The 18,111-nt window shown below is 30.5% G+C and overlaps 1 protein-coding gene and 1 pseudogene across 1 annotated transcript; one reads left to right on the top strand and one right to left on the bottom strand.

The window, feature by feature from the left end:
- The first annotated feature begins 1,914 nt into the window (after positions 1-1,914).
- LOC146934311 (egg cell-secreted protein 1.3 pseudogene) lies at positions 1,915-2,554 on the top strand (annotated as a pseudogene).
- A 1,459-nt stretch (positions 2,555-4,013) lies between these two features.
- On the bottom strand, positions 4,014-6,500 carry LOC146934310 (putative RING-H2 finger protein ATL21A). Its single transcript, XM_085706185.1, has 2 exons — positions 5,528-6,500; positions 4,014-4,659 (listed from the first exon to the last, which is right to left on the bottom strand). The coding sequence occupies exons 1-2, from the start codon at positions 6,306-6,308 to the stop codon at positions 4,208-4,210; spliced, it is 1,233 nt and encodes a 410-aa protein (XP_085562311.1). The 5' UTR covers positions 6,309-6,500; the 3' UTR covers positions 4,014-4,207.
- Positions 6,501-18,111: the final 11,611 nt, after the last annotated feature.

Genomic DNA, 18,111 nt, shown 5'->3' with positions numbered 1-18,111 from the left:
GAGTGTTATGTAGCACCTGAATTGGGATTGATTTCTCTGATAAAATCTTGCCAATTAAACTGTTTGAACATTGCTTAATACTCTCATGAACATGAGTATCTTCATAATAGAAAAACGGATCTGCTGTAGTTTCCTCATTGAAATTGTTATCAGAACTCGGATTTTGGTTTTGTGCAGGATCTTGATACTCTTGGTTTTGTGCAGGATTTTGAAACTCTTGATCAGAGTTGAAGTGTGTTTCACTGGGCCCAACATCATCTTGAGGTTGAAAACCTGGAAAGAAACCAGTTTGGGATGGGGAGGTGATTTTCAATTTCTGTATCTTGAAAGGACGGACGATTTCAGGAGTAGTTTCAAAGTGGGGTTCAAGGCTCATGGCATCTTTGTCGTTGTGTTGAGACATGGTGGCTGAAGGCTAGGGTTAGGAGGAAAGGAAGAAGGAGAGGTAGAGGGGAGAAAAGGGGAGATTGAAGAGGAAACAGGTAATAGTAAAAGAGAAGTGAGGTTGAAGAAACAAGGGAGATGAGAAAGGAACCAGGGAACGTACAATCACCAGAAGGTGCAACCACATCCAAAAGGGAGAAAACTAGGTATCTGCTACCATCGTTCTATGAGAAGCGATGAAGGAAAACAAGAAGGAGGAAAGAAGATGGTTAGGAGCGATGAAGGGAAATCTTGGTTTTTCTTGGAGCGTTTTATGACTTACTACTATAACATGCTTTTCTTTAACATCTTTTATCAAAAGTTTATATCAATTTTTAATTTGTTTAAAGGTTTTTTTTATAAGCTACTTCGAGTAGCATTTAATATTACAATTTATTGATTTTTCTCTCGATTTTACACTTATTATCCTAATTGATTTTTTTTTACTAATAATAATTTTTTTTCGATAATTAAATCAATTCATTAAACTCATCTACCTCAAACATGATTATTAATCACTCTACCTAACTTTTACAAAGGGTTGAAGAGACCACTCAATCATATACTCTAGCTAAATGAAAAGAAATATAATACATCAGAGTTTAGATACAATAATGCTCAATCTTAAATATGAAGGGCATCACACCAATATACACCCTAAACAATCATAAATAACCAAAGATAGGCAACAAATAAACACAACAAATAAAAAAGAAAGTATACATCCTCAATTGGATAAGAGGCCTCAGGCAGTATCCTTGACAAGAATAGTTTGTAATGCTTTGTGATGTGTCTGAATCAAGATTACGTTTTTCTATTTTAATTATTATAAAAAAATGTATAACTCTATGTATTTGACAAAACATTCGATAATACATCCCTTACACCTTTTGTGTATTTGCTAATTCATAAATAAAATTTATAACAAAAAAGATGGTCGAGGCTTCCCCCCACCCCCATAGGATACAATTTATGGTTCTTTCTTAGTTCTAACATTTGTCACTTTCTAACAAGATCACATTATGATTTTTCTTTTGTCTATTAAACTCTTTTTTCATCTTGCTTAATGTGGGTTCAGACTATAAACATAGAATACAATTTATGAGAAATTAAGATAAGATAGATGTAAGTGGGATATTGGTGATATCTGCATTATCAACTATCTCTCTGATCAATTATATTTTCCATTTCTTTTGAGAAGCGCATATACATTGAGATTATATATACATATGTTTCACCCATTCTTTTAACTTGATAAATGCAGATTCTATTTTAGCATAAACATTTCTCGAGAAAATATTTCAAAAATATATATATTTACTCTCATTCATTTTAAAGGATACAAATAGATCGTAAGAAAATAATTGGCATTTAACTTCGAAAAAATTAATCTTCATCCCCACAGCACATAAGAAGCTCATCTTTTCCTATTCACTAGTCTTCTATTTTTTATTTTTTTTATGACGATTCACTAGTCTTATCTTATATGTTACAATTGCACAATTATATTTACACCCTTCATCTTTCCATTCAATCGTTACAAATTAAATACCCCTAGCTAGGAGTGTATATATATAGACCTTATAAGCATGTTTTCGCCATAGCAATCCAAACTAATCATAGAAAATATAAACTTTTTCTTCTGATAGTAAAATAAAATGGCTTCCTCTCACAAAGTTTTTATTATTGTTGCTCTTGTGATCATTGCTACGGTGGAGTCTAGACAACACTCTAACCCTTCCAACTTGATGAGCCTTGAAGCAAGATTGAAGGTGAATGGCGAGCCTTCTAATTGTTGGCAATCACTCTTCAAGCTCCAAGCATGTAGTGGTGAAATTATAACATTTTTTCTAAATGGTGAGACTTATTTAGGCAATGGTTGCTGTAAAGCAATTAGGGTGATTGGACATGATTGTTGGCCAAATATGGTTGCTTCGCTTGGATTCACCAATGAAGAATCTTATATATTGGAAGGTTATTGTGAAGTTGAGGATGTTCATTCACCTCCACCACCCACACCACAAGTATCATTTGTTGTTGAGCATAAGGAGATTGTTCCATAAAGGATTATTGTTATGTAACATTGGTCTTTTATGATTTTCAATGAACACGTAATAAAAAAGTTTCAATTTTGTTTCTTTTCTTTATTTTTTATGCTTCCTTAATTTCTCCTACTTTTAAGCTTTTGATTTTTCTAAACTCTGAACCAATGATGTGATAAGCGTTTTCCCTTAACTTTGTGTTTCTACGCCAGATTGTTGCATTTTCCATTAACTTTTCGTTTGCTTTGTATATCAACGTTGATGGTAGTAAGTATTTGATATGGTTATTGATTTTTTATTGCAGTAAAGCATGTACTTTTTGAAGCATATAGTGTCATTTTTTTTTTTGCCAATCATATAGTACCTTTTCAAATCCTACTTAATTGTAACAAATATAATTCTGTCAAAATATAGTTGTAACAAATATAATAAAGTAAAATTAATTTTTATAACTTAATCGACAAAACTATAGGTCTAGTGTGGCCTTCTCAAATCTTAATTGTTATAGGCCAATTAATAGTTTAATTAATCTACGCTATTTTAGACGTATTAACTTTGACTTGGAAAATTACAGCATGTAAGATCACCTTGGTCTATAGTTTTTTTTTAATAAAAAATAGAGTTTCTAATATAATCTTTTTTTTTTTGGGTAAAAGTTTCTATTAGAATCTTTAGCTCAACATTTGCAATTTCAACTTTATATTCAATCATATATACGAATCAAATAAAAAGAACCCATTTAGAATATGAAATGAAATACCTTGTTTGATAAGCCTTTACAATTATTGATTGGTTTTTTTTCATTGATTGAAAATATACATGTATATTAGGGACATATTTTTATTTTAAGGATATGCATTAATTAATTTTTACAAAAAGAGCTACTCTAGCCAATAAGATGTAATTTGTTTTAACAAAGCAAATGTTGTGTTGTTCGTTGGCGTGAGAGTCGTGGGACAAAAGGTGTTGTGCTATATAGCACCGCTCTTAAAATTATAAACAAAAACGGATGATGTGTTTTAACAATGGAGATTGAAAATAAAGAAAAATATAATGGAGAGGATCCAAATCCATAAGGGATGGGTGGCAATATTTTCTAAAATGTGATTAAGTGGTAATATGAAGCTTCTCCAGAAAATTGGTAATATGATGAAGCAAGTATATAGGCTTTTTCATGGCTTTTTTTTTTTTTTTTTGAAGGAAGGCTTTTTCATGGCTGTTAGTCTGTTAGCACTTTCTCTAAATCAATTTGGCTGGGTGTGGCCTTTCCTGGATACATTGATCCCAAAGTGGTTTTTCTTGTCCTTCACAAACTCTCTTATTTGGTCTCCCTGTTAATTTACCGGAGATAATCTTATTTGTCGCGTGTTTGACAATAAATCTGATATCTCAGTTGAAATTTGAACTTTGGTTAGCCACGTTGTAAGAATTAAACTCAACCTATGTTTGTTATTTAGTTGCTCTATTGATCAAATTGTTTGACTTGTAGTAACATAATAGAAATAAATGTATTTGATCGTATTCCAACGTTGATTAACAAACAATATATTTTTGGCCTTTTACTGTAGTTTCTCAAATATATTTATAATAATAAAACCATATACGACATTCCTTAAATTTTGCTAGATGAATAAATTTACACTAGAAAGATTACACGCACCTGCTCCACTTGCAGTTAAATAATTTGTATCGATCATAACATAATGATAATGAGTAGTAATAATTAATTACAATGATAATTATTAAGAAGTTGGAGATACAGGCAAAACCGAAGAAAACGAAGTAGATCTCTCTGGAAAATTTCGACACAAAGGGCAAGTAGCATTTGTCTTGAGCCATCCATCTATACAATTCACATGAAAATAGTGATTACACTCAGGAATTGTCCTCAATACTTCATTTGGCTGATACTCACAAAGACATATAGAGCAAATGTTGTCACTTGGCCTAGGCAATCTTCCACTTTCACCAAGCTGGGTTTTAGGGTATCTTTCGATTGTTGCCCTGTCAAGACCCATAACAAAAATTGGGGGGTGCGTCATAATAAAGGTTGAAAATTCAGTGCTTGTTTGGCGTTGTACTTGATTCCTTGTGTTCTTCTTTTTGCATAACATCCATGTAAACACAATTAGACCTAGGAGTCCAGGTATTCCCAAACCTAGGCTTAAACCATACTTGACTTTCCTTGAAAGACCTACATGCAGACCCCAAAAGAACAACGGAAAAGAAAAAGAAAAAAACAAGTTATGTAATTAATTAGGATCCTTAGGACTTATAGTGGAGATTCTAAGTCAGTTGTTAATTTTCTTGTGTAAGAAAAAAAGTTGAGTTAATTAGAGCAAAAAATAATATCTTTTAATCAATAATTTTTATTTTATTTTCTCATAAACATTTAAACAAGATAATTTTTTGTACAAAAATTTTCAAAAAAAAAATCCGCTGTAGTTGCAAATGTAGACCCAAACTAAACGATTGTGTTTCATGGTTGTGTTTTCTTCAGTCTTCTATGAATAGTTGTGTTGTTTTCATTGGGGGTGTTCAAAACCAAACCAACACAATAGAAAAACCGCGAACCGAACTAATCCAAATTGAAACTGCAAAAACGACATTTGATTCAAATGTATTTGGATCTTCTTTTTTTTACTCAGCCGCATGGTTCAGTTCAATTTGCGGTTTTTTATTTTAGCAACCGAGCTAAACACACAAAAAAATTGTGTCGCAAAAAACCGTAACAACCAAACCAAACCGCATTTGTTTGATTTGATTTTCATTTTAAAAGTCAACTGACCAAATTAAACTTCATGTTTTTTTTTATCTTGCGGTTAATATGACTTTTTAACCTCAAAATCAAACAAAACCAAACCAAAATGCACTATGAATACCTCTAGTTCTCGCCGTATCTATTTTGATATTTTTTTTTTCCAAGGACTATTTGGATATTTCTAATAAGTAAGAAAAAAAAAAGTCTAAAAATAAGAATTCGCCAAAAGTTAAAAGAAAACCAAAATATGATCTAAATTTGCAAGAAATGAGTGAAAATAAAACATCATTGACTATTTCACCTTGGGTGGGAAGATCATAACAAGCAAGACGAAGAGCATCATCCCCAACCAATCCACATCTTCCTCCACGTGCTTCACAATTTCCACAATCAGGATCATCCCACTGCAACGGTATGTTTGAATAATAATCAGTCCAAAACAACCAATTCGTCTCTTCCACCGGTATCAAAGCTGACGAAATAAATTCACATAATGATGTCCACGGTGTAGCAAAAGGAGGATCAGACATCATAGCCACAATCGAATAATTCATGTTCTTATCGTTTTTGATATTATAAGAGCTTAAATTCAAACAACTTATTGGTGGTACTATATTTGTTATGGTTGAATTGGAAGGACAACTTAGGAACGAAAAATTAACAAAAGTGTAATAATCACTTAACCGAAACGGTGAATCTTTAAGGTTTAACATGAAGTTGTTTTGGTCAAACATGAAACGTTTTGGGAAGCACTTGTTGGGATCGTTGACCCAAACTATTTGATCAACAAAGGAGATACGTTTCACAACAAAGTTTTGGGAATTTGGGAGAGTGAGTAAGGGTTCACTGAAGGTGGTGGTGGTGGTGGTGGTGGTGCACGTGAGGTCGAAACCTGGGTAACTACAAAGATTGGTTTGGTTTGATTGGTTTAATGAAAACGGGAACCGAATTGGAAGTCCGAAGGTTTCGCATGATGTTGTCCTTTCACATGTGAACTCTTCACCTTTTGTTGTTCTGTGGGGTAATACTAATAATAGTGATACGAGGATGAACAAGGAAATCAAATATGGCAAAGTTGCCATTTTGATTTAGAAGTTCACAAAGATAAAGAATATGATGTTCTACTATACTAAATCTTATGGAATATGGATGGAGAATTGATATGGTTGCTACAGCTTATGACTGTTGCGGTTTAGCCATGGTTGGGGAGCGGAAGGGAACTGTGTTTGTCTAGAAATTTGTCTAGATAGTCTAAACAACGCTACACCCAAAACAACAAAACAAACACGTAACCCAAATTTTTTATTTGACTCATTATACGATTTCATTTTTTTATGAAACAATTTCATGTTTTTCTAACGAATTTCATTTTAGATTTTCAGAAATCAATTCAATGGTCAAATATTGGAATGTTATTTTTTTAGAAAAATGTGTTCAATATGTGGGATTTTACAACATTTTTTCCGTAACATTTCAAAAGAATTATCAGAATCCCTACTTACTTTGACGTTTTAGTAATACATCGAAAAATCAAGTGACCAAATATCATAACTCATTTGTTTTGTCAAAGAGAGCAAAGATGAGTTGGTAATGATATTGCAATATGTGGAGATTGAGATTTGAATAAAATAAATGTGACAAAAGTATCTCACGTGTTTTACATGCCGAGTTTTCACTTTCGTTTTATTTTTCTTCTCGTGTTTTACATACCGACTTTTCACTTTCGTTTTTTTTTCTTCTCATCACGATCGCTTTTTTTCCCTTTGCAACTTCTGTCATCGTTCGATTCATCACTTCGATCCACACTAGATTTTCATCTTATTCAACATCTATCATCACATTCATAGCTTCATTGAAATAGGTAGTGATAGAGTCAAATTAAAATAGCGAGTGTGATCTCCGATTTAGGGTTGATTTTCTCCGATACAATTTTCCATGCTCGGTGAGCACGTAATCCTTTATCAAAATGTTGAAAAACATGTTTGTGGGATCCAAAATACTTCAAGTTGTGGAGGAAGATTTCACAACTTCGAAAGGAAAGGAGTTTTAAAATTAGAAAAATATCAATCCTTTTTTTGTTGTTGGGGTAAGTGACAATCATCCACGAGTATTTAGAGAGATTGACTCTTCGAGTCATGTATGAGCATCAAAATTCTTCCTCCAACGTTATAATTTTTTTGGAATTAACTTAAATTTAAAGTTAAATTAGACGAGGCTGAAACAATCTCATCCAATCGATCAAGTTCTTTTGATAGTTAATACCTTAACTTCTGTCCAATATAATATTTTTGCATTTGCTTTAAGTGATAGGGGTGTTTAAAAACCCCATAAAATCGAATCAAATTGATGAACCAAACCGAACCGTTCATAAAATTTCAAGTTCAACCAAGTACTTTATCCTCTTCAAAAGAAATTTAGAATTCTATCTATTTATATAGGTCTACATTTTTTTTATGTCTCTTGATTTCTTTACATGTCATGTCTTTCTTTTTTTTTTTTCAAAGAACATGGCAATGTCTTAGTACCGTTTAGAATGGGATATCAAACTAACTTAGATGAGCTGGCTATTTTTACCACTTAGAAAACAAATTATAATCAACTAATCATTGTACAACTTTCAAAAAATAATCACTATACAAGAATGAAGCTAGATCCAGTGACAAAAGAAAAAGAATGAAGCTAGAAATTAATTGTTTCTACAATGCTAACTCGGTTCCCTGGAATGGAAAGTAGCTCATGAGCAAGATCATTGAATTCGAGTGCACTTCCATTGCATTTTGATAGCAACTGAGTGGCTTGTTCCTTTGTTAATCTGATTTTCACTCTAATTCCCTCTTTTTCTCCTAATTCATTACTAATACATCTTCTTTTCTCAAATTGATTTTTTTCGTTTTCTTCTCCCAAAATGGTAGGTTCTGAATCCACAAACCTGACTCTTTTCTTCATTGTCTTGCATGTAGGTTGCTTTTTGGTTAACTCACATACATCTTTTGTTGCTTTCATAATTTGCTCTACTTTTACCTCTTTATGTGATGTTTTTTTAAGGCAAGCAAACATGGTGCTAATCATTTTTAACTAGATAGAGTTGAGTTTTTAATTTTTGATAATAGAGTTTTGAGTTTTTTTATCAAAGGAAGGATGGAAAAGGTACGTATATAAGATAATTTGAAACTACGGAGGATTGAGTGATAGTGTTTTTGTTGAGGGAAAATGAACAATCCAAGAGCGATTTATGTACTGATTTGGTTGAACGTGTAGTGTCAATTGGGGCATACCAAAATAATAATAATGAATTGTGTTGCACAATTTACCATTGAAATTTTTGTTAGCCAATGGGTGTCCTAGATATCAACCCAAGAAATTAGTCAAGTCAATAATCGATTAGTCAGGCTTATGTGATTGACTGTAGCATATTCTCTCAAGAAGTGCTCAATATATATTAATTAATTGGTAAACAAGATTATAAATTAAAATAAAATATTGGAAGGAAAGAAATATTCGTTAATATCTAGTTTTTAGGTCATTGAAGTTATTCAATAGGTTAATTTCAATTTTCTTTAACAGACCCATTTTAAATAAAAAGAAACTTAAGCAACTGATTATTAAGGATTTTATTAGAAAATATTATCATGTGTAAAATAATTATACATTAACACAGTATACTAATTAAATTTTATATACATATAAATTTAGATTTTGATATTTAGATGTACTGTACACTTATTATTGAAGGGGTCAATAGCCTTGTCAAAGAAGAAAAAGCCTTGTGGTTTTTTTTTTTTTTTGTCATCACACGTACGACTATGTGTAACACAATATATAAGACAAAAAAAAAAGACTAATTAATATATAACACCTGGGCTGCTAATGAAGCTTGGCCAGTTCAAGAAAGTGACATGTGTGTTTTTCTTTTTGAAATAATAATCAACTCAATGTTGCACAGATTTGTTTTTTTATTGGATGTTGCACGGATTTGTTATTGGAAAATACCATGTCTTTAGAGATTAAAAAACAAAAAACTCGTCTTCAGAATAATTTCTTTTTTGAAGGGATGTTATCAGAATATTTTTTGTTCAAAAAATAAATGTTTGGAATATTTTTATTAGTAGAAAAATTATTGTTATTCGTTACCGTGAGTATGATTGTTATTCGTTACCGTGAGTTTAACTCAATTGATAGGATAATACATTGTAATATATGAGTTGGGTGTTTGAATTCTGAATTCTATGCTTACTCATTTTTAAAGGTAAATTTTTAACTACTAAATTATTTGAAGAAAAAAAACATATTGTTCTTATTTCCAATTATGGAGCATGGATTGCATAACACGCTCTAGCACAAAGGATTGACATTAACTATCTCATCAAAAAAATTGTTATTCCTTCCATATGCTCCAAAGAATATCAGGAAACTGGGACGTGTATACAACCAATAACACTTGTGAAATGTTAAATATCATTTTCGAACTTTTATGTTCTTGATTTACAATGTTGTTAATTGTTGGATGCGTTCCGCACACGCTCAATACATTATAATTGTTTGAACAATAGAAATGCATTTGGTCTCCTAAAAAATAAGTACTGAATAAAAAAACACAAGACATAACAACATTAGAACAACACACACTGGCGGATCTTGACAAAAATTGTTGGGGGTGCCAAACCATTAATGAAATATATATTAAACGGTTTCAAAAACTAGAATAAATCATTACCTGGCCTAGTGGTTTGAATTGTTTGAATTTGAAAGTAGCAAGGGGGTGCAGGTTTGAATCCCCACAGGCATGATTTTTTGAATAAAATATGAAAATACAAGAGAAATTATGTAAAAAGAAGATGGCTTGAGTGTCGAGAACTCGCGACCATTGGGGGTAATTTGAAAGTAACAAGGGGGTGCAGGTTTGAATCCCCATAGGCATGATTTTTTGAATAAAATATGAAAATACAAGAGAAATTATTTAAAATGAAGATGGCTTGAGTGTCGAGAACCCGCGACCATTGGGGTCTTTTAGTCTACCATTCCACAGTCTACCATTCCACTGCGACAACCGAAAACTATTAGTCATATTACGCCTAATATCATATATATTACAAACCTAGCTAGGGGATGCCATGGCTCCCATGGCTCTCTACTAAGATCCGCCACTGACAACACATAACAAACTTTGTCTTATATGGTGTATGGTGGACAAAAAGTTGTGATATGGTTTAGTGAAAGACAAAAAATTTAGTTTTTGTCTTGTTCGTTGTCCATCAGTTTGTCATGTTCTTAAAATAATTTAACAATCAAACATAATACAGTTGAAGTTGTCATATTTTGTTCCTTATTTTTTAACAGATTAAACGCACTCTCGAAAAAACAAGTGAAAACTATCCCCATTATATTATATATAGTATATATTAATTTTTTTAATGACACCAACACCAATCATTATTATAGGAAAAAATTTCTACGGGTATAATTGAGATAAAGAAAAAATCAGTCCAAAATCTTCTATTTTCTTAGTATAGATTAAAAGAAATTTCCCACCTTTTTTTCTATTCAAATTTCAAAATATCACCAAAAAGAAATTTCCCATTTAGCAACGGCAGAAAACTATCGGTAAAGGTCCAAAAACCGTTGGTATAGGTCATAAATAGGCATCAAGCAAACAATGGAGCTCAATTTTTTCATGGGCATTTTTATTTCATGTTTGTCGCAATGCTTTTGATGTAATTCCTATTTGTATGTCAACTATTATTATTAATGAAATGTCTTGAGTTTGACTAAGTGTAAAAAAAGTTTAACATTTTACTTGAATCAAGAATATGTATGATATATTCAATCACATTCATTCTATTTTCATACATTTGTTCAACACGATTGATTCTACATCACATAAAAATATGAACACACTAAGAAAAATAGACCGAAAAGAGTGTGTTATTAGCATTTGAAACATGTTGCATTTTACATTTATCTTTAACCCAATTGATTCTACATCTCCTAATTGACTATCATTTCATCTTAATCTATTAGTCAACATCTTAAACGATTGTTACTGTTTACTAACTCACACTTAATCAATCATTCAATCAACTTAATCAATTAAGCTACATATTTAACCTAATTTCTAGGGTTTACCGCAAGAAAAAGGCCCTATGGCCAAAACCATTTTCCAGAAGCGGACTATTTTTACCTACGGACATATCCTAACTGTCACTAAAACTCTATTTTATATTTATTATTAATTTTGTTATATTCAGAAATAATTTTTTTTATTTGTAACCAAAAAAAAAATCATAGACAAAACTTTGCCACATAATCACTCTCTCTGGATCAAACTCATAATTTCATCAATCTTCAAATCAACTCAAACTCTTTCTGCATCGAGTCAAACTTACTAGCTAATCAATCATCTATTGATCCCCTAATCAACTATCTAATTATCATAGTAAATTATTCTACATATTATAGTACATTTAATCAATTATCGGATCACCACAAAAAAAAAAAAAAATCAATTATCAAGTCAAAGCAGTAAATACAAAATTTATAGAACTGTCAATAATTCATGCCAATTAACCAACTTTCATCATCAATCATCAACAACAGATTATTAAAAAAAATAAAAAATCATAATGAATCATTAACAACAGAATAAGCATAGCATATAATCAACAATTATCAACATCATTAGATGAATTTTTTTGAGGGAACATCATTAGATGAATAAATCACCAATTATGTTTATATATTTTAATCAACAATTATCAATTATGCTATATATTTTAATCAACAATTATCAACCATATATAATCAATTATGTATGTGCCACTCATTATACCTTGTACTTAATTTTGTATTTTTTTTCCTTCCAATTTTGAGTGGTTTAGAATATGATATCAAACTTAGTTGAGATGGCTATTTTATTCACATACAGAAAACAAGTTATAATCAACTAATCTTTGTACAACCTTAAAAAAATAAAAAATCAATATGCAAGAATGAAGCTAACTAGAAATTGTTTGTACAAATGCTCCCTCACGGTTCCCTTGAATAGAAAGTAACTCACGAGCAACATCCTTCAATTCAAGAACACTTCCATTGCATCTTGATAGCAACTCAGCTGCTTGTTCCTTTGTTAATCTAATCGTCACTCTAATTCCCTCTTTTTCTACTAAATCATTACTACTAATACATCTTCTTTTCTCAAATTCTTCATTGTTGTTTTCTTCTCCCAAAATGGTTGGTTCTGAGTCCACAAACCGGACCCTTTTCTTTGTCTTGCATGCAGTTTGCTTTTGGGTTAACTCACATACATCTTTTGTTGCTTTGATAATTTGCTCTACTTTTATCTTTTTTTGTGATATTTTTTTAAGGCAAGCAAACATGGTTGGAATCTTTATTGACTAGATATAGAGTTCTTAGTTTTTATCAAAGGAATGAAGGTAAAAGGTACAAGATAATTGGAAACTGATGAGGAGGATATTTTGAGTGGTTTAGTGTTGTTTGTTGAGGCATAATGGAGAATCCAATAATGATTTATATACTGATTTGGTTGAACACATACAAGAAGTGTCAATTGGAGTAATAATGAATGAGTCAAGTCAATAAACTAATAGTTATATGATTAACAGTCACATATTCTCTTTAGGTTTGCTCAATTTAATTATAGAAATACAAGTAAAACATTGTAACATTGTTAAATTAAAATATAAAAATCATTTCATATTTACTTTTTTAAGTAGTTAAAATTATTAAATAGGATATTTGAATTTTTCTTTAACAGCCTGACCCATTTTAAAGAAAGAAAAAAAAATTAAGAGCGTATATCATCATTTGTATATACATCTAGCTACTGATACATTCAAAAGGACTGGATATACTAATTTTTTATTTTTTTTAGGGGAGACTGTATATACTGATTAAGTAATATTGAAGGGGTCAAACCTTATGGTTTTTTATTTGAGGACATTATTCTTATTGGTCATCTCACCACGTGTAAAGAGAATATAACACACCTGGGCTGCCAATGAAGCTTGGCCAGTTCAAGAAAGTGACATGTCTGAATTAAAAAATGCAGAATATCATTGGAGGCTTCTACTGTGTGAAGTACTCATTTTAATTATTATTAGTTACGTAACGTGAAAAACTCGCGCAAAGTTTAAACTATTTACCTCAGACTTGTTAAAAAAAATCCTCAAAGTCTATAGTGTGTGGTTGAATCGTGACATTTACATAATGACAAGTGAGTGTCGAATTAACAGCGTGCTAGATGCTCAAGAAGTGCAGTATAATACTGTGATTATGACAATATTAGTAGTTTAATTTTTGGGAGACTAAATACTAAGAAATATAAACCAATTTTCAGCTAATGGTAAATAGGAAGTGTTTGCTAAGTTCAAACCGCTAGCTTATAATCGATAGTCTATAGCGTATAAGTTCATGTAATAATATGTTTGATAACAAAAATTCTCTCGTAAATTTCTTCAAAAAAAATTCTCTCTAAGTTATAACTTTTTTTTCTTGAACTTATATCATTTTTTAAGATGAAACTTCAAAATTCAAATATCAGTTAATTCAACGTTCTTGATAAAATGACTAAATCCTACTATGAAATATGCACTCCCTATGGTTTTGTGATATACTACTAAAATCTGAAAGATGTAAAATGTAAGTAAAATTTTATTTAATTATATTCTTTGAATGATATTAACATAGTAGAAAAAGCGAACAAAACACTCCGGGACACTAGTTTGTATAAAGAACATTTTAGAAAATAAAATATTACTAGACTCTAATCCGTACGATGTACGGGTTTTGTAGAGTTTCTTATATAAGCATCAAAGTGTCTATATTATTAATTTTAGAGTTACATTCAAAGTAATAGAAACAATGAAACTAAGTGATGTTTGAGAGTGATCGACATGCAAAATCTCAAAAAAGAAAATTATAACATTAGTTTGCATCAACAAAAATGAACATGGAATAAAAGTCATAAATTAAATTATGTGAAATTAATCAAACATGAAAATAAACACAATAAAAATGATTGTTAGTGGCTTAAAAAAAAGGCCTTTAAGATTACATATCCATTTTAGAAGCAACTATATTTCAATAAAAATGTTAGTGGTCTAGTGGTAAAAGCTTTAAGGTGTTGTTATGGGTAGTTGGTTCAATTCCTTGCAAAACAATTTTTAAAAAAAAATATATTTAGACCCGCCAAAAAGGGCGGGATTAGGGTTAATTTAAAAAAAATATATTTAGACCCGCCAAAAAGGGCGGGATTAGGGTTAATTAAGGTTGATTGGAGAATATCTTTTTTGAGGGGAAAAAAAAGATATTCTCCAATCAACCTTTATATATATATATATATACACACACACACACACACACACACACACACACACACACACACACACATATATATATATATATAATAAGATATTCGTTCCTTTATAAAAATGAAAAAGATTCGTTAGGATTTTTATAGAATTTTTCAAGAATGTGATAGTTTTTTTTTTTTTTTTTTTAAGGAATGTGATAATTTTTTGTTTCTTTTGTTTTTAGGGAGGTATGTGATAGTTTTATTTTCACGGGATATACCACGTAATAATTTGATTTATTTTTAGTTTAAAAAAATATTGATTTACATTATGTCAATGTGTGGAAAGACGGGCATTCACATAGCCGTCTTTTTCGTTTTTTTATTACGCTAACACATATAGATTATAAACGATATTTTATATAAAAAAGTTTATATAGATTAAAATTATAAGCATAAATATTTATGAATTTCAAATGTAACAAACAAAATTGTTTAAGGTATAGTTTGAATAACAAAAGTCAGCCTTCTCTCAAAAAAAAAAAAAAAAGTCAGCCTAAAATCCTCTATTGTTTATAAATATAGTACAAATATATCATTAATAATTGTAACAAAAAAAAATATCATTAATAAGTGTACAACAACTTGTCAAAAAAAAAAGTCTACAGAAACAATAGATATATACAAACGATGACACAACAGGATATGAATAAAAAACTTATCAGCGAGGAGAAATATTAGGGATTGCTGCATTTTAGAAGGAATTTGTTAGTTTAAAATGGTGCGCTGCATTTTAGATGGAATTTGTTAGGTTAAATTGCTGCTAATCTAATGTAGAATTTTAGAGGAAAATTATTAGGTTAAGTTGCTGCAGACCTAATAAAATTAATAAATAAGGATAAAAAAAGCATGAAATTGGTGGGCATGAAATTGGTGCGATGCATATTTTTAGATGGAATTTGTTATGTTAAATAATTGCAAACCTAAAAGTGTAAAAAATATTTTATTCAAAAAAAAAAGGAGGATAGGAATGAAATTTGTTAGGTTAAAAAATAAGGATTCAGCTGGCCAAAATTATAGCAAACTTGATAACAAAATTCGGCTGGCATTAAGTAAGATGATCAATGGCTAAAATTGAATGGCGCCTAAATGTGCAAGATCCAATGGCTCTGAAAAGTGGAGAAAAAAATGGGGGGAAAATATTAGGGCAACAATAGCTTGAGGGGTTAAGCTTTAGTAATTAAGATTTGTTAGGTTAAATAATTGCAAACCTAATAAAGCAAGTGAGCGGAAAAAAATTAGGTTAAGTTGTTGCAGAAGTAACAAAATTAATAAATAAGGATGTGAAAAACAAAAGGCATGAAATTAAAAAAATAAAAAAAAGTGTAAAATTCTTGACCAAAAAAAAAAGTATAAAATAGAAGTATCATACATGATCATTGATATGGTAGAAAATATTTTCTTCAAAAAAAAAAAAGGCAAGAGGATAGGAATGAAATTGGTGGGCAGTGCACTTTTTTAGATGTAATTTGTTAGGTTAAATAATTGCAAACCTAATAAAGCAAATGAGCGGGAAAAAATTAGGTTAAGTTGCTGCAGACGCAACAAAATTAATAAATAAGGATGTCAAAAACAAAAGGCATGAAATTAAAAAAAATCCAAAAAAAAAAGTTTAAAATTCTTGAACAAAAAAAAAGTATAAAATAGAAGGATCATACGTGATCATTGATATGGTAGAAAATATTTTCTTCAAAAAAAAAGGCAAGAGGATAGGAATGAAATTGGTGTGCAATGCATTTTTTTTAGATGGAATTTGTTAGGTTAAATAATTGCAAACCTAATAAAGCGAATGAGCGGGAAAAAATTAGGTTAAGTTGCTGTAGACGTAACAAAATTAATAAATAAAAAAAAGGCAAGAGGATAGGAATGAAATTTGTGTGCGATGCATTTTTTTAGATGGAATTTGTTAGGTTAAATAATTGCAAACCTAATAAAGCAAATGAGCGGGAAAAAATTAGGTTAAGTTGCTTCAGACGTAACAAAATTAATAAATAAGGATAAGATAAGCTGAAGTAGAGATAAATATGAAATAGTTTTTTTTGAAGGAAAATATGAAATAGTTGTTTCGAAAAACAGAAGAGATAAATATGAAATAGTTGTTTCGGAAAAATAGGGCTATAGATAAATATGAAATAGTTGTTTCGGAAAATAGAAGAGATAAATATGAAATAGTTGTTTCGGAAAATAGAAGAGATAAATATGAAATATGATCAATGACTAAATTTGAATGGCGCCTAAATGTGCAAGATTCAATGGCTCAGAAAAGTGGAGGGAAAAATGGGGGGAAAATATTAAGGTTAGGGTTAGCTTCAGGGGGTTAAGCTTTAGTAAATAAGATAATCCGTAGGAGCAAGAAGGGAATGATTTGTACCGAAAAAGAAGAAGAAGGGAATGACTAATTTTATTTTATTTTGCGAAGTGGGAATGGCTGAATTAATATGTTATAATTAACTACATACAGTCTTTGTTGATTCTCAAATATTAACCGGAGAAAACATGAGGCACACACAATGGAAAGATGGTCAAACAATTCAATAAATGTTGAAAATTAAAACAAAATATTATATATGTCTGTGTGGGGTTAAGTTCTTTGTTTTTTTACTAAGAAAAAAGTCACCGTATTGATTAGTTTTCCATTTATTTCTTCTTCTGTCTCTATTGAAGATCAAATCACGTCACGACTCCTTAGAACAGAAAGTGATGCGAAGAATGAATTGTACAAACAACGCGGTTTGCATAGAAACTGGGCTAAAATTTAGACTAGGTCATCCGTATGGAAGATTGCCTCTTTTGGCCCCTCTAATTATTCACAAATTCTGCAAAGTAACCATTGAAAGTTATCTTTGATGCACTTTCAAACACAAAAACGTCTACCAAGAGTTACAACATGGTAGATTGAGCAATTGAGGGGCAATAAGAACAAATTTTATTCATGGGAATGGATTGGCTAATTTTACTATTAGGTGACTTTAATGTATTGTTTTTTTAATGGTAAAATGTTGCTGTAATATTTTCTCCCTTGTTAGGATTCGAATTCTAGACCTTTAGCTCGTTAATCCTTTAATTCTTTAGCTACTTTTGTATTTTATTCATATATAGATGAATGAATAAATAAAGTACTAAGATGAGAGAAAATTAATGGTTAAAGATAGAGAAAGATTTCCATAAAGTTATCAAAGTCACCGAATCTCAAAGTTAGCCAATTTTAACTTTAATATGATATGTTTCGACTTTCAAATTAGCGATGCAACCATTGTTCTTAAACTATAATGTTAACTAGTAAACTCGCACAAGTGTACGTTTTTAGGTGTGAATTTACTGTCAACTCAGTGGTAGATTTTTTTGTTGTTGTGAAATTAGAGGTTTTGTCAAGTTAAGCGATTTAACTCGCAGCAAAATTGGTGAAATCGGATAAATTCATACAATTTTAAGTGAGTTTGTGATTTTAGTACTTTACTAATGTGAATATTTGGGTTCTAGATAGAAGTAAGGATTATACGAAGCTAAGTGATAGAGAT

Source organism: Medicago sativa, chromosome 4, assembly GCF_051527215.1.
Source record: "Medicago sativa cultivar Bolivia chromosome 4, Bolivia_mono, whole genome shotgun sequence".
Taxonomy (NCBI): Eukaryota; Viridiplantae; Streptophyta; class Magnoliopsida; order Fabales; family Fabaceae; genus Medicago; species Medicago sativa.
This window is presented reverse-complemented; position numbering and strand designations above follow the sequence as displayed.

Coding starts and splice junctions, on each gene's coding strand:
- LOC146934310 (XM_085706185.1), bottom strand. CDS start 6,308: ATGGCAACTTTGCCATATTTGATTTCCTTGTTCATCCTCGTATCACTA. Junction 4,660..5,527: donor TTATGATCTTCCCACCCAAG/GTGAAATAGTCA, acceptor GTCTGCATGTAG/GTCTTTCAAGGAAAGTCAAG.